General features: G+C 47.6%; 1 protein-coding gene across 10 annotated transcripts in view; it reads left to right on the top strand.

The window, feature by feature from the left end:
- The window catches only part of POU2F2 (POU class 2 homeobox 2), a 110,065-nt gene that overhangs the window by 74,702 nt on the left and 10,816 nt on the right, over nucleotides 1-24,547 (top strand). For 9 of the 10 annotated variants that reach the window (XM_079985453.1, XM_079985456.1, XM_079985457.1 and 6 more), the window contains 8 exons: nucleotides 5,721-5,786; nucleotides 7,142-7,176; nucleotides 7,300-7,356; nucleotides 11,368-11,487; nucleotides 12,604-12,804; nucleotides 13,860-13,965; nucleotides 15,845-15,936; nucleotides 17,887-18,048. In XM_079985453.1, the coding sequence (XP_079841579.1) occupies nucleotides 5,721-5,786; nucleotides 7,142-7,176; nucleotides 7,300-7,356; nucleotides 11,368-11,487; nucleotides 12,604-12,804; nucleotides 13,860-13,965; nucleotides 15,845-15,936; nucleotides 17,887-18,048 (839 nt within the window). Of the gene's footprint in view, nucleotides 1-1,436; nucleotides 1,561-5,720; nucleotides 5,787-7,141; nucleotides 7,177-7,299; nucleotides 7,357-11,367; nucleotides 11,488-12,603; nucleotides 12,805-13,859; nucleotides 13,966-15,844; nucleotides 15,937-17,886; nucleotides 18,049-24,547 lie in introns of those variants that run through there. The other variant, XM_079985458.1, reaches the window with a different exon arrangement.

The raw sequence follows: 24,547 nt of genomic DNA, 5'->3' as shown, positions 1-24,547 counted from the left end.
CAAAATCCTAACTCTTTTAGAGGTCTGGGAGCTGGGACCAAAGAAGGAGTGTGGACCTTCCCAGAAGGCCACTGAAGCTCCACCACCACTCAAATCAGCCATCACCCTGCCTACTGTCTTGCACACCCCTTTGGGGAAAGGGGTGCCTACTTGAGTCATGATAGACTCAGGACCCTCTAGCAGTTTCCTGGATTGGGACATTGCCAATCAGCAGGGCATTGATTCATGGGAGCTCAGTGAGTCACTCTTCATGGATGCCATTGACAGTAGAACAATGGTGCCTGGCACAATCATGCGGGCGACTGCAGCTGCTACTCCTGAGGTTGCTGGACCCCCAAGAAGAGCTGACATTTTACCTGGCAACCCCACCATGCTTTCCCATTATGCGGGGGGGGGGGGGTGCCCTGGTGCACTCACCACAACTTGTGCATCTCATGGAAGCAGCGGCCCTGGCATTTTCACTTCTATCAGCAGTACTACAAGAAAACAGAGGATGTGTTGGCCGCAGCCACTGCGCTTTCTTCCCCTGAAAACACCTTGCCCCCTTTCACAGCAAACAAGGACAAACTCCCAGTCAAGTATCTCATCTTTCAGGATGTGTCCTGCAAGAAAGTGGCAAGCTACAACCACACTGTCCCTACACTGTGTCTATGGTACCGGAGCATCCCCATTGCCACCGAGATGGACCCAGGAAAAGCATAGTGTGGTTTGACCCAGCAGCCACCTTGAACCAAGAAGGGTTTTCAGCATCTCATGGGGTTCACAAATTACTCCTGGAAGTTCATTGTCTCCTTCTCTTGCCTCACTGTGCCATTGACTAACTGCCTCAAAGGTGGAAAATTCTTTCAGTGGACCGGGAAGGCTCAAGAGGGTTTTCATGGTTGAAGACAATGCCTCTGATCTGCCTATTGGGGTAGTGTTGTTGTAGGCCAACCAAGGAGAAGGAGTTGGTTCTGTGCGCATACGATTCTCGGAAACTGACCCCTCCCAAGCAGACCTGCTCCAAATGGAAGAAATGAGGAAAATGCACTGGAATATGTGGGGTAACACTCACTTGATGAAACGTCATCTGATCTCCCCACAACCAAATCATGATGAGTACTTATTAAATAGCCAACATGGTCTAATCTTTCTGCAAACAAAGCAGCCTAGATGCTCATTAAAAAGGTTGCCTGGAAGCGACCAATAACATTCTTATCATACCTACTAATAGTGAACTCATGAGTGCCATTCCCTAGGAAGCCAAAACAGCAATAAGGGAGGTATTGGCCAGCTTGGAAGCATCTTGTGCTTTGCAAAAGTAGTTTTTTGGGGGGAGAGACTCCAGAACAGCACACTTGGTAGCTACAGAATTTTGAATGTCCACTGGAGTGGGGATGAAATCAAGTATCCGGGAAAATGGCATGACTGGCTGGAACCCTGAACCAAGAGCATACTGCTCTGCAACATTTTATTGCATGTCCCACTTTTTACCCAGAATGCTTTGCTTATTTCTCTCAGCATGGGGCTAATTGAAGGGTGCTAGAAGGCAGAGCAGGAAGGAGAGTTTGGGGAATCTTGGTGTGTATTTGACCCCATCCACACTGTACATTTAAAGCAGTATTATATCACTTTAAACAATCATGGCTTCCCCCAAAGAACCCTGGGAACCATAATGCTAAGAATTGTTAGGAGACCTCTATTGTACTTACAGAACTACAGTCTCCAGATTTCTCTGGGAACAGGGATTGATTGTTGAACCACTCTGGGAATGGTATCTCTGTAAGAGGAATAGGAGTCTGTTTGTTAGTCCCCTCACAGTGCTACAATTTCCAGAGTGGTTTAACAGTCTACTCCTCCTCACAGGGAATTCTGGGAACTGTCATTCCATGAGGGAAATGGGGGTTTCCTAACAACTCTCAGTACCCTTAACAAACTACTTTTGCCAGAATTCTTAGGGGGAAGCCGTGACCGCTTAAAGAGCTTAAACCATATGGTGTGAATGTGGCAGATGCCTGAGGCTCGTGCGACTCAGCGGCCAACATCTGGAGGGCCACAGAGCCCCCAGCCCTACACACATGAGTGCGCAGGGCCAGCCCACTCATGAGGCAGAGTGAAGCAACCGCCTCGGGTGGCAGAATACTGTGGGACGGCGCTCCCACAAGGTTGCATAGCAACTGCAGTGGCAGCTTCTGGTGAGATTATATAGTAGTTTATTATTTATACCCCGTCCATCTGGCTGGGTTTCCCCAGCCACTCTGGGCATCTTGCAACAAAACACTAAAATACAATAACCTATTAAACATTAAAAGCTTCCCTAAACAGGGCTGCCTTCAGATGTCTTCTAAAAGTTTGGTAGTTATTTTTCTCTTTGACATCTGGTGGGAGGGCGTTCCACAGGGTGGGTGCCACTACCAAGAAGGCCCTCTGCCTGGTTCCCTGTAACTTGGCTTCTTGCAGCAAGGGATCCGCCAGAAGGCCCTCGGTGCCGGACCTCAGATTTCATGTTTTCCAACGCATGCATGGCAAAAATTCTCCTTTCTGGTGGAGTTAGGCGATCAAACTAACCCAGGTGAGAGAGAGCTCGCCTCAGAGTAGTTTGCCCATTGGCACGAACTCTCTGTGCCACACTGCCTGGCTGCAAGAAGAATCCTTGCCATCCTCTACCATCCCCACAGCTGCTCCCCCCAGATTTCTGATCAGGTGCAGAATACGGTGCTGCACGTTGCCTAGAGGATGTGTTTTATGAGGTGACTAATATATCTAATAAATAAATAAGCGTGGTAAAATTCTCCTCAGCCTTTGACAGAATGATGCAGGGCACCAATACAGATGACCAAACTGCATCTTGGGAAACGTATAACTGTTTGTATATCGTCTTGTCAGGAGAATTTTTGCCACACGGAAGGTAGCAAAATGGTTGCCTGTAATGGACTTAATGTGCAGCTACCGCTGTTACACATGCACTTCGGCTACAATTTGGTGGATGTTACTCATTTAATGAGAGGACCCAACTCAGGGGGCGGCCCGACTTTTTCTTGGACTCTCCACCCGTCAACTGCCCCCCACATCGCATGCTGAGGTCTAGCCTAGCTCAACAGGGCTTCCTTATTAGAGTGTGACTCATTAAGCATATGCAAATCAGACAGGAACAGCCGGTGATAAGGCTCCAGTCTTGGGGGTGGGAAACGGAAAAGACATCTTAAGAGGAAGGCAACTCTCTACGCCCCCCATCCCTGTCCTGCACTGCAGGGCTGGTCCAGGTAGGAGCTGGAGGGCCAGGAGAGGGCAAAAGAGACCCTGGAAGCAAGGAGGGCGTTCCTTTTTAAAAATTGTCTTGGGTGAGGCAGCTTTTAGGCCAGACTGGAGCGAGAAAAGCAGTGTAAAACCTGCTCACTAAAGCTTTCCATTGTGAATAGTGGGGGTGGAGGGAGAGTTGACTTCGATCACTTTCGCTTATCATAGTATGTAGGCCCAGCCGTGCCCGAAATGGTCACAGTTGTGTTCCTCAGCTGGGGCTGGTTGTTATTAAGAAAGAGATTTTTCCCCACTTCAAGCTAAGCTACGTGCAGTTCTAGCACGGGACCAAAAGTGCCCAGAGTGGGGAAGTCCACCCTCTGACTCTCTCCATTTGCATCCAAATCACACCTTCCCCTCCCAGGTACCTCGCAGTGTTGTGTGTGCCTTGTTTGGCTGCATCCTCTACTGGCAGCACGTTCACTAAGGGCAGGATTAGGTAATTTGATTTGTGGGGATCTTGCGGGCCAGGAACTGAAATGGATGACTTTGGTTTTAACAATCTATGGAAGTTTTGTTTTGTTTTGTTATTTCTATTCCCTGCTTCTCAACTTTGTGAAGCTGGGCGAGTGGTTGCCTAGGCCCTCCTTTTGCAAGGTTTCACTTTCTGATCTGAGCTGCTGGGGTCTCCCCAAACATATTGGGCCTTTCCAAAGAGTGTTCTATAGAATAGATTTTCGTAGTGCTAAAGTCACACAAACTAGGGTCTAGCATCTGTAGTGCAATATCTTACTCCTTTGTAGTGTAGCTTGGGAGGTGGTGGGAAGGAGAGGATGTAGCGTATGTTGGAAAGCAAAAGTATGCCTCTTTTTATTTATTTTGTGCACATGATCGATGTTAGAAAAAAAGCAACCTTTAGCTCTCATCTTTGCACCTTCTGCCATGCCATGCTATTTGGACCCAGTTATGTATAAATAGGGGTATGGGAAAGCGGGGAAGGAGTCAAGTTTGTTGGTGATGCCAAATTATTTAGGAGAATCAAAATAATGATGATGATAATAATCAAAATAATGATGATAATAATAATCAAAATGATGATGATGATGATGATGATAATAATAATAATAATGATGATAATAATCAAAATAATAATGATGATAATAATCAAAATAATGATGATGATGATGATAATAATAATAATAATAATAATAATAATAATAATAGTAATAATAATAATAATAATAATACCCTGCCCATCTGAGCAGCTTCCAGCAATAGATAAAAACATAATAAAATGTCAAGCATTAAAAACTTCCCGAAACAGGGCTGCCTTCAGATGTCTTTTAAAAGTTGTGTAGCTCCTTATCTCCTTGACATCTGATGGCAGGGCGTTTCACAGGGTGGGTGCCACTGCCGAGAAGGCCCTCTGCCTGGTTCCCTGTAGCTTCACTTCTTGTGGGAGGGAACTGTCAGAAGACCCTCGGAGCTGGACCTCAGTGTCCAGGCTGAATGATGGGGGGAACCACCTCCCGCGGTGAGCACTGGAAGGGAGGGTAAGTCGCCTTTAGGGTCCTGGTCTTCTCATGGATATTCCAGGTTCCTCCTCTGAATTTTCCACTTCCATTAAAAAGAGAAAGAAACTATTGTTTTTACTAGGATAACTAGGAAAAACATTCAAGCAGTGTTCTGTCCTCTTGCTCAACAAAAAGTAAACTGCTTTTCAGTGTTGGCCACTGAAATGTCTTTCCATTATATTGGTCAAGATATAGTAAGACAGAGATGGGAATCTGCCAGAAGTTATTAGACTCCATTTTCCATCAGCCTTAGCCAGCAGGGCCAATGGTCAGCAGGGCCAGAGGCTCCAGAGGGTGGCACCACTGCCATTGTGCACCCACTGCATGCCACCTCCAGTTGCCAACAGGGCACACACTGCTGCTGGGTGACCTCTTCCTCCTCCTGTTCCTCTGCCACTGTGACTGTGTCCTCCCCACTGTTGCGTCTCCTCTTTCACCGCCTGGAGGCAGCCTGGGGAAGCTCTGGTTTGCTTGGCTGGCAGGTGGTCTGCTGTGCAGGCTGTGGAGAGGTGGGGATAGATGAGGGGCTGTGGTGGTGGGGCATGGTCACAGTGGCGGAGGAGCAGATGCCAAGCACTGGGTAGTAGATGCCCAGTGCTGATGAAGATCAGGAGGGGGCAGAGGAGGGGGGAATAGCTCCAGGGCTTTTGCCTCAAGCAGCAAAACAACCTGGGCTGGCCTTAATGGTCAGGGATGATGGGTGATGGAGTCCAATAACGCAGATTGCCCATCCCTGATCCAACTAGGCATATATTTTCAAATTCTATGTCCTGTAAATGTTACTGTGTTGATATTTAAATACTTTAGATTAGTATTTAGGTTCTGGGTGTTCTGCTCTGATTCCCCCACCCCTGCCGCTTGGTGTACCGTCACAATCTGATGTAGCGCTCACCCCCATTTTCCTTCCACCCTCTTTTCTTTCTCTCATAGAAGTAAGAATGTCTAAGCCCCTGGAGCTGGAGAAGGCGCGGCTGGAGCTGCAAGAGGAGCACACAGGTAGCAATTCCTGGAGGGAAGGGATGGGGATTTATTCGTTCATTATAATTTTTATGAACTAGCAAAATATCTGTCATTATGAGCTTTGAAAAGTAGGTGAGGGATGGGAGACTGCTGTGATGTGCACAGTGATCTCTAGAGTGATCTCACCTCAGTACAGACTTCTGTGCTCCCCCGTCACCCAATAACGGTGCCCCAAAGCCATTTTCCTTTGTCCCATAACCCCACAGTTGCAGGGAGACCATGCCTCAGCTTTCATTTGCATTGCTCTGTCCTGAGTTCCATTCTTTGGTCCTAATGGAATGTGACAAACCGACAGGCTTAGGAACTAGCCTTCATATAATATTTGAAACACATGTTTTGTGATATGTACACTTCTTGTTTATTTTGTAAACTGCCCTGAGGTGATCATCTCCTCCTCCTTACTGTTATTGTAAAATAAATCCTCCTAATGTTCTGCATTTTAAAAAGTTTTTCAGACCCAGTAAATTAGACTAAGCAATAAAAATGCAACTAAGATAACATACGATTTGCACTAGCAAGTTTTTGAATGAGTCTTAGTGAAGCAAATTTAGGGGAGAGGGGCAAAGTTAGGCATGATGAAAAATGGTCATGTGGGGTGTCTGGGGAAGAGAATCAGTGAGAAGTCCTGAAAGTGATTGTTTTAGGGGAGCAGAAGGAATGAAGCAGAGAATAAATGTTAGAAGGAAGGCTGGGTGGAAAGAAGCAGCCAATATTTGGTGCATGGCCGTGCCACTTAACTGTTTAGTGGGCCATCTTACCCCTTGGCAGAAAGAAGGGAAAGCACCAAATATCAGACAAAAAGCGGGGAGACCTCAGAGGTTTGCCTACCTCTATAAACATGCTACATGTACAATCCATTAAACATTCAGGAAAAAAAGCTTGTGTCTTTAGAATTTACTGTAATGTAGAAATGAATGCAAATATTGCATACAAAACCACCTAGCCTTTATATTATAACAACAACTCATTTCAAAAATGTAATTAAATCCCTTTCTTTAAAACCATACTTGCATTGTCCAAAACGCCAGAATTATAGTATGGTTTGCATATATATCTTGATTTTAGAGTGATCCTACACTTGGGCATGTGTGTTCATGCATGTACAGTACCATAAGAAACCTCATAGCCATGATTGAAATCCTGCAAGCGACAGAGAAAGGCACAGGACCTGTGGGTAGAGGAGGAGGAGAAACAGGCACGGCAGGCTTGATGTGGCCTATGGGACTCCTATTTGGGAATGTAGGCCTTGGGAGGAGGGTTCAAGGAATGTGGATTATTGAGGCGATGGCTTTGTATGGAAGCTTTATGACAATTATCTCCTTTGCTTTCAGATACAGAAAGAAATGGACCTGACACAAACCACCAGGTGAGAAAAGTTGGCCAGAAGCTGGAGGTTTAAAGTAGTGGCACAAATGTTGTTGTGGCAGACAAGGGGCATGCCCTTAGTCTGTCAATGCTGACTTCCTTTTTCTCTCTTTGTCCCTTGCAGACCCAGCAGAGCAAACCTTCCCCGTTCTCCCCGTCCCCAACCAGCACCGGCACCAAGGTAAGTGGCATCCTCTAGCCAACCCACTTGTAGCTTCCACTAGCACCACTGCAGAGAACATTGTTTCTCTGCCAGTTCTCAACCTACTCAAAAGGGAAGACAGTTTCCCATACATGCTTGTAATAACAGTGGTCTCCACCAGTAGGGACCATCTTCCAACAGTTTGCAGGGCTGCTTTTTTGTGTTGCTTTGTGCTCCCCGATATGGGGAACAAGGTTAAGTTCAAATCCCCGCGACGGGGTGAGCTCCCGCTGCTCGGTTCCAGCTCCTGCCAACCTAGCAGTTCAAAAGCACGTCAAAGTGCAAGTAAATAAATAGATACTGCTCTGGCAGGAAGCTAAACGACATTTCCGTGCGCTGCTCTGGCTCGCCAGAAGCAGCTTAGTCATGCTGGCCACATGACCCGGAAGCTGTATGCCAGCTCCTTCAGCCAATAAAGTGAGATGAGCGCTGCAACCCCAGAGTCGTCCGCGACTGGACCTAATGGTCAGGGGTCCCTTTACCTTTTAGGTACCATCTATGGGGACGCAGGTGGCGCTGTGGGTAAAACCTCAGTGCCTAGGACTTGCTGATCGCAAGGTCGGTGGTTCAAATCCCCGCGGCGGGGTGAGCTCCCGTTGTTCGGTCCCAGCTCCTGCCCACCTAGCAGTTCGAAAGCACCCCTAAGTGCAAGTAGATAAATAAGTACCGCTTTATAGTGGGAAGGTAAACGGCATTTCCGTGCGCTGATCTGGTTCGCCAGAAGCGGCTTAGTCATGCTGGCCACGTGACCTGGAAGCTGTACGCTGGCTCCCTCGGCCAGTAAAGCGAGATGAGCGAGCAACCCCAGAGTCGGTCACGACTGGACCTAACAGTCAGGGGTCCCTTTACCTTTACTTATGATAAAGCATTATTGCAGGACACAGAGCCAAGGTCCACATTACCTCCATTAGAAACTGCTGGAGTCCACATTCCAGAACAGATGCCGCTTAGTCACGCTGGCCACGTGACCTGGAAGTGTCTCCGGACAGCGCCGGCTCCCGGCCTCTTGAGCGAGATGAGCGTGCAACCCTAGAGTCAGACATGACTGGCCCGTACGGGCAGGGGTACCTTTACCTTACCTTTTTATGGGGAATAAAATTGTCACCTCTCATCTGCAACCACCATAGCCAAGTCTAGGAGAATGGAGGTCAGAGAGGGAAGAAATCAGGTTGCAGGTTATAATATTAATGAGGAAATAGGAATCCAATTTTGCAGTGCCTCTGACTGGGGAACCTCTGAACCTCTGAACTTTGGCACCCAAGCCACACAACCCCTCCACAAGGAGGAGAGATTTGCTTGTTTTGTGAATGGATGTGTGTGTGTATGAATAAATGTGTGTGTGTATGTTAATAGGTAAAAATAAAGGTAAAATATGTTAATGGTTAATAGGTGTGTTAATAGTTGTATGTGTGTATGTTCTGGAATGTGGACTCCAGCAGTTTCTAATGGAGGTAATGTGGACCTTGGCTCTGTGTCCTGCAATAATGCTTTATCATAAGTAAAGGTAAAGGGACCCCTGACTATTAGGTCCAGTCGTGACCGACTCTGGGGTCGCTCGCTCATCTCGCTTTACTGGCCGAGGGAGCCAGCGTACAGCTTCCGGGTCACGTGGCCAGCATGACTAAGCCGCTTCTGGCGAACCAGATCAGCGCACGGAAATGCCGTTTACCTTCCCGCGGTACCTATTTATCTACTTGCCCTTTGACGTGCTTTCGAACTGCTAGGTAGGCAGGAGCAGGGACCGAGCAACAGGAACTCATCCTGTCACGGGGATTCGAACCGCTGACCTTCTGATCGGCAAGTCCTAGGCTCTGTGGTTTAACCCACAGCGCCACCCGCATCCCAATGCTTTCTCATATCACATGTTAAATAATAATAATAACATGGGTCAGTGGGAGCATTTGGGTGAAAAAGGAGGTTGAGGTACCTAGCTATGTTCACTAGCAGCTGCCACCAGAGGGAGCACTGCATCAATTTGCAGTGCCCTTCGTGAAGAGCGTAGCCGCATTCTGATCTTCACAGTGGTTTGGGAGGTGCAAATCAAGCCAGCTTGTATCAGAATTCCGAAAGAACAAATTCCTGAAGTATCCCTGTTTATTATGATAGAGGGGTATAAAATTATGCATGGTATGAAGAGAGTGGGTAAGAGACTCCCCCCCACCCATCATAATACTAGGACCATCCAATAAAGCTGCATGTTGGAAGTTTCAGGACAGACAAAAGTAATGACTTTTTTCACACAGCACATATTTAAACCATGCAATTCACTATCAAAGATGTTGTGATGGCTTGAAACTTAGCTGGCTTGAAAATGGGATTAGACAGATTCATGGAGGATAAGGCTATCAGCAGTGCCAGAGCTAGCTGCTCCGGCACCCGGAGCAGGGCATATCCTGGGCGGGGCTAGTTGCCTGCAGGGGTGGGGCTAGCCGCCAGGAGCTCTGACGAGTCTCAGGGGCGGGGTGCTCCGGCGGCGGGAGCCTTTCTTGATTAATACACTAATAAGTTTAGGCAATAGGTTTATTAGCGTGAAAATAATTTGGAAAGGACAGGAAGTCAAGTTTACATTCCATTCTCCTTCTCAATGCTCCTCCTTGATTCTCTGAAGACAAGTGGTCCAGAGGGCTGTTTAAATGCCTTTTTACAAAAAGGATTTCCGAATGGCCTGTGCTGTGCTTTGAAATCCCAATAAGTGGGGCTGCAAAGGGTAACATGACCTGCCACCCATCTGTCAAATTTTGTCCAGCAGGGTTAGAGAGACAAGGATCCGACCCACTTGCCAGAAAACGTTCTCCACCTCTGTTTATCAGTGTGCTTATCTGTCTTAGTTGACCACTGTTTCCTCCAGATCTCTTGTGGTTCTCTAAATGCTGTACTGCAACTCCCATCATTCCATGCTAATGGGAGTTGGAGTCCAAAGACATCTGTGGGCCACAGGTTCCCCATCCCTACCCCAGAACCAGCTGTGGTGGCTGTAGATGAGTGAATTCTAAGGAAAAGTATCATTTCTGCAGTGCCATGAAGTATTATTTACTACATTTCTATTCCAGGTCCCTCAGGCTAGTCCTCCCATCAGGTCACTGACCTACTGGTACCTACTTAGCTTTCAAACTCTGGTTTTTTTTACAGCCCCTCTATATTTTCTGGTTAAACAAATGTTGCTGTGTTTTGGAGCACAACAGAAACCTGCAAAACCCACTTTGTCCCAGGACTGGAATCATTAAGTAATTCAATATTTCAGTTTCTGAGTAACTGAAGAAACTTATTTTTTATTTTTCTGGTATAATATATAGCTGAGTGGAAGGTTGGGTGGGTCAGAACCGTGGGCAGCTTTGTACTTTTGTAATCAGTGTGGTAGAGACTCATGAATCAAGTTTGGTTTTGCGGGGAAATTCCCTGTGCCTCAGGCCCAGCAGCAAAACAGGAAGCCAACCTAGCAATGAGTCAGAGAGATAGCATCAACTTCCAGTTGTTGGGATTTTGGTGCTTGTGTTGCTCTTTGTCCCTTTAGCAAGTCGCTTGCAGGAGCAGAGTGAATTAAACACGTGTAGAGCTGCTTACTTAGCATAATGTATTCAAGTTGCAGAATTTTTTTGTTTTCCTTGGTGTTGCTTAGCATCACCCAGCACCCTGGACAATGTTCCTCAGTTCCATTGGGCCATCATCCTCTCCCTGCGGTGACACAGATAGGACTCCGCATTTTCAATGGTAGCCTTAAAACCCGATCCTTTTGCGCTGCCCTGTGAGAGCTACCCATTGCCATAGCGCTGCTTAAGCGCTTCTTCCAGGCTGGTAGCTCGGGTGTTAGGGAAGGGGAGATTAGGGGCACAGGAGAGGGGGTCAGGAAGCATGGAAGCAGAAGGAGGACAGCATCAAATTTGTGTCTCAAACAAGCAATGTTGAGCTGCAACAGGAGTGGAAGGATGTCTGTCGCACACAGCTGGAAAGAGAGTCGTAGTGATTCTCTTTCATCTTGTTTTCTCCCTCCAGATCAAAGCTGAAGACCCAACAGAAATTCCTCCAGCTCCAGCCCCAGTCCCGGCTCCCCCAGCTCAGCAGCCACACCTGCCCCAGGCCCAGCTTATGTTAGCTGGCAGCCAGCTGGCTGGGGTAAGTGGAAGGTCCCGTGGCCAGATAGATTATGGAGTTTGTCTTAAGTGGCCCAGGGGGTGGCAGGGAGGTGGATACAAACAAAGGGCTGTTTCCATGACCAGTTTTCTAACAACTGAAAGTCCTGAACTCAAGAAGCATTGAGCCAACGTTCATTATGGTTATTATTTGATGGGAAGCTTCTCTCTTTCCATAAAGTTGTTTCATAGATTATGTAGTAACAAATCCAGGTTTGTAAGTATACAGATCAGAGAGAGTGTGTGTGTGTCTTCTGACAAGCACACTGTATGTGCTTATTATTTAGGTGTGCACTTGGAAAAAATAGTTAAAGAAATCATGTACTAAAAGGCCTGTGGTATCAGTTAATGATTCAAAATAGTTTAAAGGAAATAGAGGGTTGATAAGAAGATGGTAGCTGGGGAGGCATGGCTCCCTGGCACTCTGGGGTGGACACTGAAGGATGATAAAAAGGAAATGATGATTTTGAAATCTCATCCTTCTCCTCTCCTCTGAATGTGGTAGGTAGAAGCCTGGGGAAGTGGACATTTCTCCTGTGCAGGTGTGGCTTGTGGAGGGGCTTAGATTGAAACTAAATTCTCATTCTGCATTGCCCTAGCAAAATGCTGCTTATACCTTCCTCATATAAGCAGTAAGTGACCCAGAATGGCGTTGTGTGTTCATCAGCATTTCTCAGTAATGTGAGAAGCTTAGGTTTGTCCACTCCATTCCTCCTCCTGTGCCTTTCCCAGTGACTAAGGAGAAATTCAACACACACAGGATTTCCTGTCCATGAACATAACGTGAAAGAACAACAGCCCTCATCTGCTTAGTGAAATTGTCCTATTGTGTTGAATTATAAGCACAGGCACTGCTGTCAGGAAAGGAGTTGGCAACCAAGAGGAATATATTGCTTGGCTCTCTGCTTGCTGGGGCTCTTGCTGATGCGCTGGGCGGGAGAAGGACCCAACTAACCAGCTTCTTCCTTCTCTCTGCCTGGTTGATTTCTCCTCCTCCCCTTTTTCGCCTCTACTCCCCTTTTGCCTGGTCACCCGCTCCTGGCCTGCCATTTGCTATGCTGCCCTTGGTACACCTCTTCTCTGCCTTCCACCAACCCAGCTTACGGCCCTGATGCCTGCCCAACAGCAGCTGCTTCTGCAGCAGGCCCAAGCGCAGCTCCTGGCAGCCGCCGTGCAGCAGTCCAATGCCGCAGCTGCCGCAGCCTCCTCTCAGCAGCCTGGGGCTGAGCTGACGGCGCCACAGAACCAGCCCCAGACGCCACAGCTTGCCCTGTCGCAGCCAATCCAGCTCACTGCACAGGTAAGGGCTTGTGCACGGGAGGCTCAGCTTGCCGGGGGTCTGGCCAGAATGGGTTGCCCAGCATTACACGCTCACCACCACACAGAGAACAGGGCAGAAGTCAAAGCATATGACAGGCTGCTCATGCAGACATGGCCTGATCCATGGTTGGCATCCATCTGTCTCAGGAGACAATGGAGGGGTGTGCCTTTCTGGGCGAGGTCAAACTGTTGGAAAGTTGCAGTGCCTGCTGTGGCTCTAGAGACCGATGCGGGAGAGACATGTTTTGTTGTAGCTGGGACAGGTGAAGGCGTTCAGTTATGCTGCTGCAGGTGCGCTGCGGCATTTCTTCTCTTATGTAGGGATGTGTATAGAAACTAGGAGAGGATGTGTTTGTTAGATATTATCCTTCGTGAGTTCAGCAGGGTACATCCCTTTGTCGGCCAAAAATAAGGAACCTGTTGATAGGTTAGCATTAACCTTTAGTTTTAGTAATCCAGGATGCTTTATTGCAGACTGTATTTCCTGTTATTTCCCCCTTTTCTCCCTTAAAAACAATAGACACGCCAAACAGTCTTCTTATAAGTAAATATAGATTTACTTGCTCAGTTTCACAATAGCAGTCTTGAGGCAGGCTGAAAATGTAGTTGCAGACATATACAGTAGTTTAGATCAAAATGGAGTTTGAGCTGTGACTCAGATTCAGCACTCAGATTCAGATTCATCCCTAGTCACTGATGAGGCATTGAAGAGAAGAGAGAGATTGGAGATCAGGAATCAAAGAAAGAGCAGGCTGGGAACGTGACCGGCTTATATAGGCTGTGCCCCTTTTACCTGGCTGTACACAGAGGAAGTGGCTCTCACAGGGAGGATTTTCTGTAGACCCTGTGAGATCCAACTTCCTCTGTGTGTGCCTTTCTAGCAAACACACATTGCCACTCTCCACAACAGACCTTGGTCAACAGTAGGAGAATCCTCAACACCTTCACCGGACTGCAGTCCCCAGCATTAAACTGGCATAAATTTGCATGGTAGACATACCCACACTCTTCCTCCCACTCACTTCTCTGTTCTAGGACATCCAGCAGCTGCTCCAGCTCCAGCAGTTAGTCCTTGTCCCAGGGCACCACCTCCAGCCGCCTGCACAGTTCCTGCTGCCACAGGCCCAGCAGGGACAGCAAGGTAAGAATGGCTTGTGTGTGAAAAAGAGACTGCATAGGCCACACTCCGCTTCTCCTGGCAAAAGGGTATTTGCAGGCAAGCAGTTCCTAGTGCAACGAGCCGTTGTTTTTCCGCTGTAAGCTGCAAGTGAAATTGCCATTGACTTTATGCCCTGATGCGGGGAAAGCTCAGCGAAGTGCTCTTTCCCAACAACTTTTGAGATGTATAAGAAAAACGTTCTAAAATGTTGTGGTAAGTCTGAAAAATAAAACATTGGCACAGGATGAAAAAACAGCAGCATTTGAAAATCAGTGCTATAATACTCTTTCATAGAAGTGCCGTGGCATGAATATTTTAATATTTAAAAATGGTTCTAAAAGCATTTTTAGTGTTAATTAAAACATTTTTTAAAGTAACAACAACAACAATGTAATGAAATGACGCTGACTGGAAAATAATAATAGTGAAGGTGAAATGGCAATAGGTTCGGCTGCTTTAGGCAGTAGAAGCCAAAACCAGATGGAAAAGAAAATGGAAGAGTAACAATACTATGGTGATTTACACCTGTAAAGATTCCACTAGTGTTTTTATTGTTAACAACAACAACAACAACAACTTGGGATTTTTTGTGGTCTGCCGAAAACCAGAAGAAGCAGCACAGAGAAAACACAGGGGGGAGACAATGAGTTGATGATGTCATGTAGATGCCCTATAAAAAGTGAGTGAACCAAGTGTGCGGATAGTAAGCACCTAGTGTGGAAGCACTGTAAGGCAGGGATGGGGAATCTGTGCCCTCCCCCCTCCAGATGCTCTTCGATCTACCAAACTACAGCCAATGTGGCCACTGGTCAGGAATGGTGGAGTTGTAGTCCAGCAACATCTGAAGGACCACACATTCCTCATCCCTGCTTGTAAGCCTTGGACAAAAAACCCAAAACACAGAGTTCACTGTCAGCCTACATCTACTTACCCCACCCTCAGCAAGCCCAGGTCTTCCAGGAATTATGTTCAGTCCTGAAAGGTGATAAAATCATGTGTCTGAATATTTTCAAAGTACTTTTCCCTCACCACAGAATTCCCCATTTGTTCCCCCATTCTGGGACGAAGAGGCAGATTAGGGAACTGGAGAAATCTGTTCCACTTTACCTCAGCATAAAGCATTTTATTCTCTCAAGTTAGAATCATGTGCTGGATGGTAGGGATGAGACGATTTGCCAATTTTGCTTCATCTCAGTTTTTCATTTTTCCAATCTTAAGTTTCCACACCAGTTTGCAATTAAAAAAAAGAAAGTCCTCATGAAAATTCCATCAACATTTTTGTATGAATTTATCCTAATAAATATATTTTTGCAGAGCAATTTTCTTAATATAACACTACATTTCTATGTTATTTTCACAAATATATGATTTTATATGCTGCCTTTGCTCTCATATATGAATCTTAGTGCAAAATAACCTAGCTGGAGAACTGCATTGCAGAATTTGGAGAATTATGAATTTCAACAAATGGCTGTGTTTCAGTTTATACTTTGTTTCAGAAAGTGTGAATTAAATAGGTTCACCTTCAAATTCCTCCCCAGTCTGCAAGAAAAGACAAACAACTGTGAAGAATAGAAAAACCACATTTTCTAAATGCTGCAGTATCCAGCTAGGCTTTTTTCTTGTCTGCACATTTTCAGCAGTAGCTGCCATTGTGAATTTTTATTTTCTCTTCAGCCAATGAGGAGTAGGATTTTACTTTGCTTAAATAACAACAGTGGAGGTTTTTAGGGGTCTGAAGAATGGCACCAAATTGGCAGATTTTCCCCCCCGGGTTTGATCAGTAACTTTTCACATGGTGGAATAAGGTGGTGCTTGATTTTGCAAAGCTGAGCTGTTCACTACATTTTTTCCCTCACAGGGCTGCTCCCGACACCAAATCTCTTTCAGCTACCTCAGCAAAACCCAGGGAGCCTCCTGCCGAACCAGCCTCGTGCAGGACTCCCAGCACAGGTGAGTGCGTAAAATACCCAGTGGGAATGCAGAGATTTCCAGCCTTGGTCTGGCAGTCTCATTCTTCATCTTTTAATGCTGTACTCTTGTCTGCGTCAGTATATCTTGCTTTGAAGAAAAGACTGCTTCACCACAGTTAACGCAATGCAACGATCATTTTGTCAGACCCTTGAAGGCAGTGGCGATCAGGAATTTGTTTATTTGTTTAGTACATTTACACCCCTTCCATTATAGAACTTCACGGTGGTGTGCATGGGGGGGGGGGGCTTTCCCAGTCAGTCTTCCAACTAGGCACTGATCAGACCTCTAGACCTGCTTAGCTTCAGCGTAGTGGCTCTGTATCTTGTGCCCTGGGACTATGCGGGTTGTGATCATGTAGCACCCTGCTTGTGGTTAACGCTTAGCTGGAATGAAATATTCAACGCAGCAATAGAGAAATTAAAATAATAATTTATTTGTCAGACAAATAAATATGAGGCACAGTGGTATATGGTTACCAAGCTCTGGCCTGGCCTCTTGCCATTCTGGCCAGCACTTATATTTCCTTAATCCAGCCCCCTTGCTCCTCCTGTGGCTGCCTCTGTCCAATCAGCCTGGTTGAAATTCCTATTGGCTGTTTGCTAGAACCAATCACAAAAGATACACCCATTTCCTCTTGCCCTTTTATGGGAATCAAAAAGCTATATATTCTTCTATCTATAAATGACAAATAAGTAGTAATATATCTTACATGTGTCTCAACAAGGAATCTTAATTACCAGCTCACCTCTTGCCCTCCTTGCCCTATTGCCTTCCAAAACAGATGGTTAATCTTGAATTTTTATCTTAAACATATGTCAAGGATTTTGAGTTCACATCAACATTGAGAGATCTCCTTCATTTGAAGGTTTCTAAACAAAAGGCCTGACAACCATATATCAGGAGTGCTCGATGGCGTCTCCTGTCTGGCAAGGGGGGCTGGTGGCTGACTTAATTTCAGGATAGTTACAACTCTTACAACTATATGAAATAAGAATCTAGCATTTCTTAAATCCTTTGCATAATTATATTTAAGCTAATATATTTAATACATAAATAACCTTTTAAAAGGAAAAGAAATCTTAAAAGGATCTTAGTTTAAGAAAGAAACAGCTTTAGAAAAGACTTCCCAAAAATGTTCTGTTTCTGCCAGCCAGACCAGTTGCTTTTCACTGCTCTTGACCTTTTTAACCTTAGGAAGAAGATATGGCTCATTTTACTATTTATCCACCCTTAATTTGTAGGGTCAGTGTAACCTTGGCTCTCAGCCTGTAATTCCCTTTTTACGACTTTGAGAATTGTTTTCTGCTATAAATCAGGGGGCCCCTTTGTCTAGGAGAAAAACATTGCCAAGGTTCTTAGGCAGCTGGTCTTCTGCCTGGCATGAAACATTTGAAGATCTTTAAGCTCATTTTAAAATACAAGCCCTGATTAAACATATAAGCTTTAATAAAAATGCCAGCTTATGATTAGATGCCTCATTCACTCATCTCACCTTTGCCTCTGCTTAAACAGTTTTCCGTGTATTGTTTCAAAGAGTTGCAGAAATGTCTGACCAGAGCCAACAATGGATTATAAGTAATATGGTAATATTGACACCACCTGGGAAGCAGTGTCCTTTTGTCCCACTGCTTGGCCCGGGAGGCAGGGAGGGGAAAACCACTCTTTAGTGTTCAACTGAAGCACACAACAAGTTGGGTTTTCTCTAGATTTGCTCCAGTGTGGAGCTAGAGTGCAGGGTTTCCCTGGGAAAGGAGTGAGTCAGGCAGAAGACCATTTGGCCCCATGCTTTCTAGGCACGGGACTGGTAGAGGTGTGGATGAGCCCTAAGCTGTTTCTCTGAGCTCTTGTTCATGTATTATTCTTTGCCTTCTGTTCGGTGCTTACATGCATCTTGGTTCAGCATTTCCGTGTCTTCTTTGCGCTTCCCAGCAAGTGACTCGGCCTGGCCTCCCCGAGTCCCACCTCACTCACTCACAGCCGCCCAAATGCCTGGAGACCCCTTCACACCCTGAGGAGCCCAGCGACTTGGAGGAGCTGGAGCAGTTTGCCCGCACCTTCAAGCAGCGGCGTATCAAGCTGGGTTTCACACAGGTACATGCCAAGGTGTCTGGCTTAGGCTAGTCCACGATGGAAGAGTGGGATGTTGTTGGTTTCCTTTAGGGGGCTGTGCCAGATGTTGCCCTGTGAACATTTTCACTGTAAAATTATTATTATTATTTTTTCCGCCCCCCCCCAAAGATCTTTATTGAAACTTAACATATATACATAATAACCAAAATTCCCAATGATTCCCTTACATAAAATATAATATCTAAATTACAATAGCTACTTAATTATACACTTAATTATAAAACCCACCACCCACCCTCTACTTCCCTCCACAGCAATTCGACTTCTTTATATTTCTTTCTACCTTTTCTCCTTGCATCCTATAATAAATTATTTTTGTTACATTCTGATTTTTCCTTCTTTCTTTATTGGTTTTGTTATTGCTTACATTTTTCATTCTAAGCCTATTAGCATGTCATTTTTAGAACAATATTTTGACATATAATCTTCGAAATACTTCCACTCCATTCTTAACTTTTGATTTGATTAGTATCTTATAATTGAAGTTAATTTTGCCAATTCTATATACTCACTTAATTTACAAACATTTTCACTGTGAAATTACTGTTCCATTTATTAAATTTCTATATTGTCCTCCATCCAAGGACCGCAGGACGGTTTATAACATAAAAACACAAGAACACATAATATAGTAACAAACAAAAACAAGAACGACTCTCCCCTCAATTTAAAAGGCCTTCAGTTGTTTAATTAGCCAAAGGCCTGGGAGAAGAGGAATGCTTTTGCCTGGTATCTAAAGATATGTAACGAAGGTGCCAAGCAAGCCTCTCTGGGACAGCATTCCAGAAGTGGGGAGCCAATGCCGAAAAGGCCTCTTCTCCTGATGTCACCCTCCGGAGCTATTGTGGAGGAGGCACACAAAGAATCATAGAATTGTAGAGTTAGAAGGGATCCCAAGTCCAAGTTCCTGCAATGCAGGAAAGAAGAGCCTCACATAATGATTGTAGGGTCCAGGTTGATTCATATGAAAGAAGCATCAGGGATTGAGGTGGCAATGTTCCCTGGAAAAAAGAGACTAAGGTCACTTCCAGATGACGTGTTTATTGAACATTCATTCCAATTTGTTCGCCCAAAGTTTGTGGGGTGGTTAGACATTGTTGGACATTAGAGGCTTTAGTTGAGATTCCTGCACTGCAGGGGGTTGGACTAGAGGACCCTTGGGATTCCCTTCCAACTCTACAATTCTATGAGTCAGTGATTTAGCATTCATTCTTAATTGTTCACAGGGAGCCTAGATCATGTTGATCTTTTGATGAGGTGGTCATGTATCTCCAAATCACATTTAATTGTGCAACCTGAACTTGCCTGAATGTGATGGAATCGAAAATAGTGACATTATGGAAGTGCCCCAAACTTACATAGAACAAGGGCAGCTCTAGAAAGTACATTCCCCATGTTGGTTGCATAAGCACAACCTTCTCTTTGGGATTAACCTGAGGAGTGAGGCAGAGATCACGCCAGTATGAATGCACAGCCTTAAGTATTTTATTTTATTTTATTTTATTTTATTTTATTTTATTTTATTGTTTTATACACAGACTTTTTTACTACTTTTAGCCAAAAATGCCTCTCTAAGCAGTTTATAAGCATCCACAGTACAAAACCAGTAATATTTTCAAGAATTTTTAACAGTAGTGTTATGTACTGGGTTGAATAGGATCCAAACTGCAGCAGTCTGATTGGCCCTAGAACAATAGGATCCAAAAGGCAGCAGCCTGATTGGTCCTAGAACAATAGGATTCAGAATGCAGCAGTCTGATTGGTCCTAGAACAATGCAGCAGTATGATTGGTTGGCAGGAACTACCCAATCATGCTCCAGATAGAAGTGAATCCACAACCTGATTGGCTTACAGTAGAATTCCGGAATTAGCCAATCATGTGCAGCCCATTGTGTAAATAATGTATATAAAGCAGATACCTTGAGGGGACTTTCATTCCTCCTCACCACTATGAGCTGAATAAAGAGCATGAAATCACTTTGCGACTCTGAGTATATTTCACTGGCGACGAAGGTGGGATCCCGCTGAGCTGACTGCCACACACAGCACCGCAGCACCGCCACCTGCCGCATCGCTGCCTCGCACCGTGTATCCAGGCTTCAGCTCCGGGACACAAGGAACTCAGAATGGCAACCAACAGCAGCTTTTCACCGTTCAACCCAGCATCTGGAGCCTCCCGTTTCACCTTCCTCCTAGAAGCCAAAGGGGTCACTGATGAAGAAGACGCCAAGAAGAGGGCAATATTCTTCAGCGTCTGTGGAGAGGAGACGTTTGAAATCGCCCGGGCTCTCCTTGCGCCTGAAGACGTCGCTACTGTTCCATACAAAACAATAATGGAACAGCTGAAGGGGCACTTTTCGCCGCAGCCCTCAGTGGTGGCTCGTCGAAATGCCTTCTACGCAAAGCGGCAAGCCCCTGGGGAAACCATAACTAGGTTTGTGACCTCTCTCCGCCAAGCCGCCCGGTTCTGCAACTTCTCAGAGCTGGAGAACATGCTTCGTGACCGCCTCGTCGGTGGCCTGAGGGATGAGAAGCTGCAACGACGCCTCTACGCTAAGAAGGACCTAACGTTCCAGGTCGCTCTGGAGGAGGCCCTGGCAACGGAAGCTGCCGAGAGGTCGACGCAAGAGGCACGGCCGAGCCAGCCATCCCAACCGAGGGTCCACCATGAAGACCTCACCGACGACTCAGGATCCAACAGGGAGGAGGTGCACCGAGTACAGCAGCGCACTCAAGCAGCCCACATACCACAGCTGCCTCGACGAGAAGGAGGGAACTGCGCAAGCTGCGGAGAAAGTCACGAGAGGAGGACCTGCCGTTTCCGCAACGCAGAGTGCAGGCAGTGCAGAAAATCGGGACACATCGCCCGGGTGTGTCGGGCTCGGCCCACCCAACGCCAGGCATCAGATGACCAATCCAAGAGCCCCAGGTCCCGGGGCCCAACGCACCAAGGCAACTCGACTGAGCTCACGGACTTCCAGGTATACCAGTTGCCCCACCCCAACGTAGAGAAAATTTATGTTGACGTACAGATAGAGGGGGCCCCATGCCGCATGGAGCTTGACACGGGTTCAACTCTATCCATAATCTCGGCAATGACCTTAAGGAAACTGTGTCCTACTGGGGGTCCCAAACTCAGGCCGGCCCCATTCACCCTCCGGGACTTCCAGAAACGTAAGGTCCCCACAATGGGGGTGGGGACCTTCAGGGTGCAATACCGAGGGCGGACGCGGCAACTGGAATTGCTGGTGGTCAAGGGCCCCTACATTAGCTTACTGGGATTGGCATGGTTTGGACCACTGGGCCTAGCCGTCACCGGGGTGAACCACACTAGCTTACAAGTGGACGTGGACGCCATATGCAAGGAATTTCCGGGGGTTTTTGATGGGAAATTGGGACAGTATACGGGGCCCCCCATTGCTCTACAGCTTGACCCCGCAGTACGACCGGTCAGGCTCAAGGCCCGCCGGGTCCCGTTCGCCCTGAAACCCCGTATAGACGAGGAATTGGACCGGCTTGTGGAGCAAGGAGTGCTGGAGCCGGTGCCTAATGCCCCCTGGGAAACCCCAATTGTCACACCCGTCAAGCCTAATGGTTCGGTCCGCATCTGCGCAGACTACAAATGTACCATAAACAAGGCCCTTACGGCCCATGCATACCCAGTGCCAGTGGTCAGCCATGTTCTTGCCACCCTGGCTGGGTCGAAAATTTTTGGCAAGCTGGACTTGGCCCAAGCATATCAACAGCTGCCAGTAGATGAGGCCACAGCAGAGGCACAGACGATTGTGACGCACAGAGGAGCATTCAGGGTAAAGCGGCTGCAATTCGGTATCAGCGTGGCACCAGGCATATTCCAGAATCTAATGGACTCTCTACTTAAAGGGATTCCTGGCGTCACCCCCTTCTTCGATGATGTGTTGATTGCCGGGCCCACACCAGAGGAGTTTGAGGACCGCCTCCGCACCGTTCTGCACCGTTTCCAGATGGCGGGTCTCAAGGTGAAGCGGGAAAAATGTCTTCTAGGAGTGCCTCAGGTGGACTTTCTGGGATTTATGGTGGACGCAGAAGGGGTCCACCCGACTGGGGACAAGGTACGGGCCATTTGTGATGCCCCAGCGCCCAAGAACAAGACTGAACTTCAGGCCTTCTTGGGACTATTGAACTTTTACCATTCCTTCCTTCCCCACAAGGCGGCGGTAGCGGAGCCCCTACACAGACTCCTGGACAAGCGGGCCCCTTGGGTGTGGGGCCAGCGCCAGGAGGCCGCATTCCAGGCAGTCAAGGACTTGCTTGTCTCAAACTCGGTCTTGGCACACTTCGACGAGAGGCTGCCGGTGGTGCTAGCATGCGACGCCTCGCCCTATGGAATTGGCGCTGTCCTGGGACACCAACTCCCGGATGGAAGAGAGGTACCAGTGGCATACTTTTCCCAGACACTCAACGCAACCGAGCGGAACTACTCGCAAATCGACAAGGAGGGTCTGGCAATCGTGAAGGGAGTAAAAAAATTCCATGATTTCTTGTACGGGCGGCCCTTCACCGTGGTGACTGACCACAAGCCGTTGCTTGGCTTGTTTGCCCCTGAAAAGCAGACCCCCCAAGTGCTGTCTCCTCGCGTCCTCAGGTGGTCAATTTTCCTTGCCAGCTACCAGTATGCACTGATTCACCGTCCGGGGAAGGCGATGGGCCATGCGGACGCCCTCAGCAGGCTACCACTACCGGAAACAGGCCCCGACCCAGCACCTGCACAAGAGGTTATGAGCCTGGAGCTGCTTCCTGACCGCCCCATTCAGGCACAAGAAGTTGCACACCATTCCAAGAAAGATAGGGTCATCTCCCGGGTCCTGGACTGGGTGTGGAGGGGATGGCCCAGCAGCAGCCCCGGGCCAGAATTCGCCGGCTACACAACCCGCAAACATGAACTGTCAGCCCACAAGGGGTGCCTGTTATGGGGAAGCAGGGTCGTTGTTCCCCAGCCCCTCCGCAAAAGGGTCCTCACAGCCCTACACGAGACACACCCAGGAGTAGTAAGAATGAAGGCCCTTGCCAGGAGTTATGTGTGGTGGCCAGGGATCGACGGAGAGATAGAGGCCTGGGTCAAACACTGCCAGGCCTGCCAAGAATCCCGCCCAGATCCCCCAAGGGCCCCAGTCCAGTCCTGGGAGTCCGCCCGAGCACCATGGTCACGCCTGCATGTGGACTTCGCTGGCCCCTTTCAGGGGAAAACATTCTTCATAGTGGTGGACTCCTACACCAAATGGCTGGAAGTCGCACTGGTACCGTCCACTTCTACGTCCGCAGCCATCCGGGTACTACGCAGGCTGTTTGCAACCCACGGGCTCCCTGACACTCTCGTCTCAGACAACGGGACTGCATTTACGTCAGGAGAATTCCAAACCTTCACAATGCAGAACGCCATCCGCCACATCCGTTCGGCGCCATTCCACCCTGCCACCAATGGCCAAGCAGAACGCATGGTGCGGACCACCAAGGACACCCTTCGCCGTATGACACAAGGGGATTGGGAGTACCGCCTTGCCACATTCCTTCTAGCACAGCACAGCACCCCCAGCTCAACGACTGGCCGGAGCCCCGCTGAACTACTAATGGGTCGGCGCCTTGCAATCAGATTGGACCGCCTTCACCCCGATAGAGCTCAGGATGAGGCAGTGGTGGGGGAAGGCAAGAACCCCCGGACCTTCGAGGCTCAGGACCCAGTGTACGCAAAGAATTTTGGGGCAGGCCCAGCATGGGTACCCGCCACAGTCACCAGGGTCACTGGCCCCGTGTCGTATGAGGTGCTAACGGATGGGGGGCAATGCTGGCGCCGCCACTGCGACCAGATACGGCGACGATTCCCAGGAGAAAACCAGGAGGAGGAAAGGGCAGAGGAGTCCCAAGGGAACAGAGGGGCAGTGAGGCCCATAGAGCACGAGGGGCCAGCAGGAGAGGCAGAATCAGTAAATACAGAGAGGACCTGCGAGGCCGAAAGGACACTGGAACCAGAACCACGACTGAGTGAGCCAGTTGCGCCAGACCAAACAGCCCCATCACAGCCAGTATCCTTGGAACACGAGCCAGAACCTGAACCCCGGACCAGGGAACACCCCAGGCCGCAACGCACACGTAGGCCGCCGGCGTACCTCGAGGACTATGAATGCGACCTCCCGGGCAGGACTGGAACTTAGAGGGGAGGGGTGTTATGTACTGGGTTGAATAGGATCCAAACTGCAGCAGTCTGATTGGCCCTAGAACAATAGGATCCAAAAGGCAGCAGCCTGATTGGTCCTAGAACAATAGGATTCAGAATGCAGCAGTCTGATTGGTCCTAGAACAATGCAGCAGTATGATTGGTTGGCAGGAACTACCCAATCATGCTCCAGATAGAAGTGAATCCACAACCTGATTGGCTTACAGTAGAATTCCGGAATTAGCCAATCATGTGCAGCCCATTGTGTAA

This window comes from Podarcis cretensis (genome assembly GCF_951804945.1).
Source record: "Podarcis cretensis genome assembly, chromosome: 8".
NCBI classification, from domain to species: Eukaryota; Metazoa; Chordata; class Lepidosauria; order Squamata; family Lacertidae; genus Podarcis; species Podarcis cretensis.
This window is presented reverse-complemented; position numbering and strand designations above follow the sequence as displayed.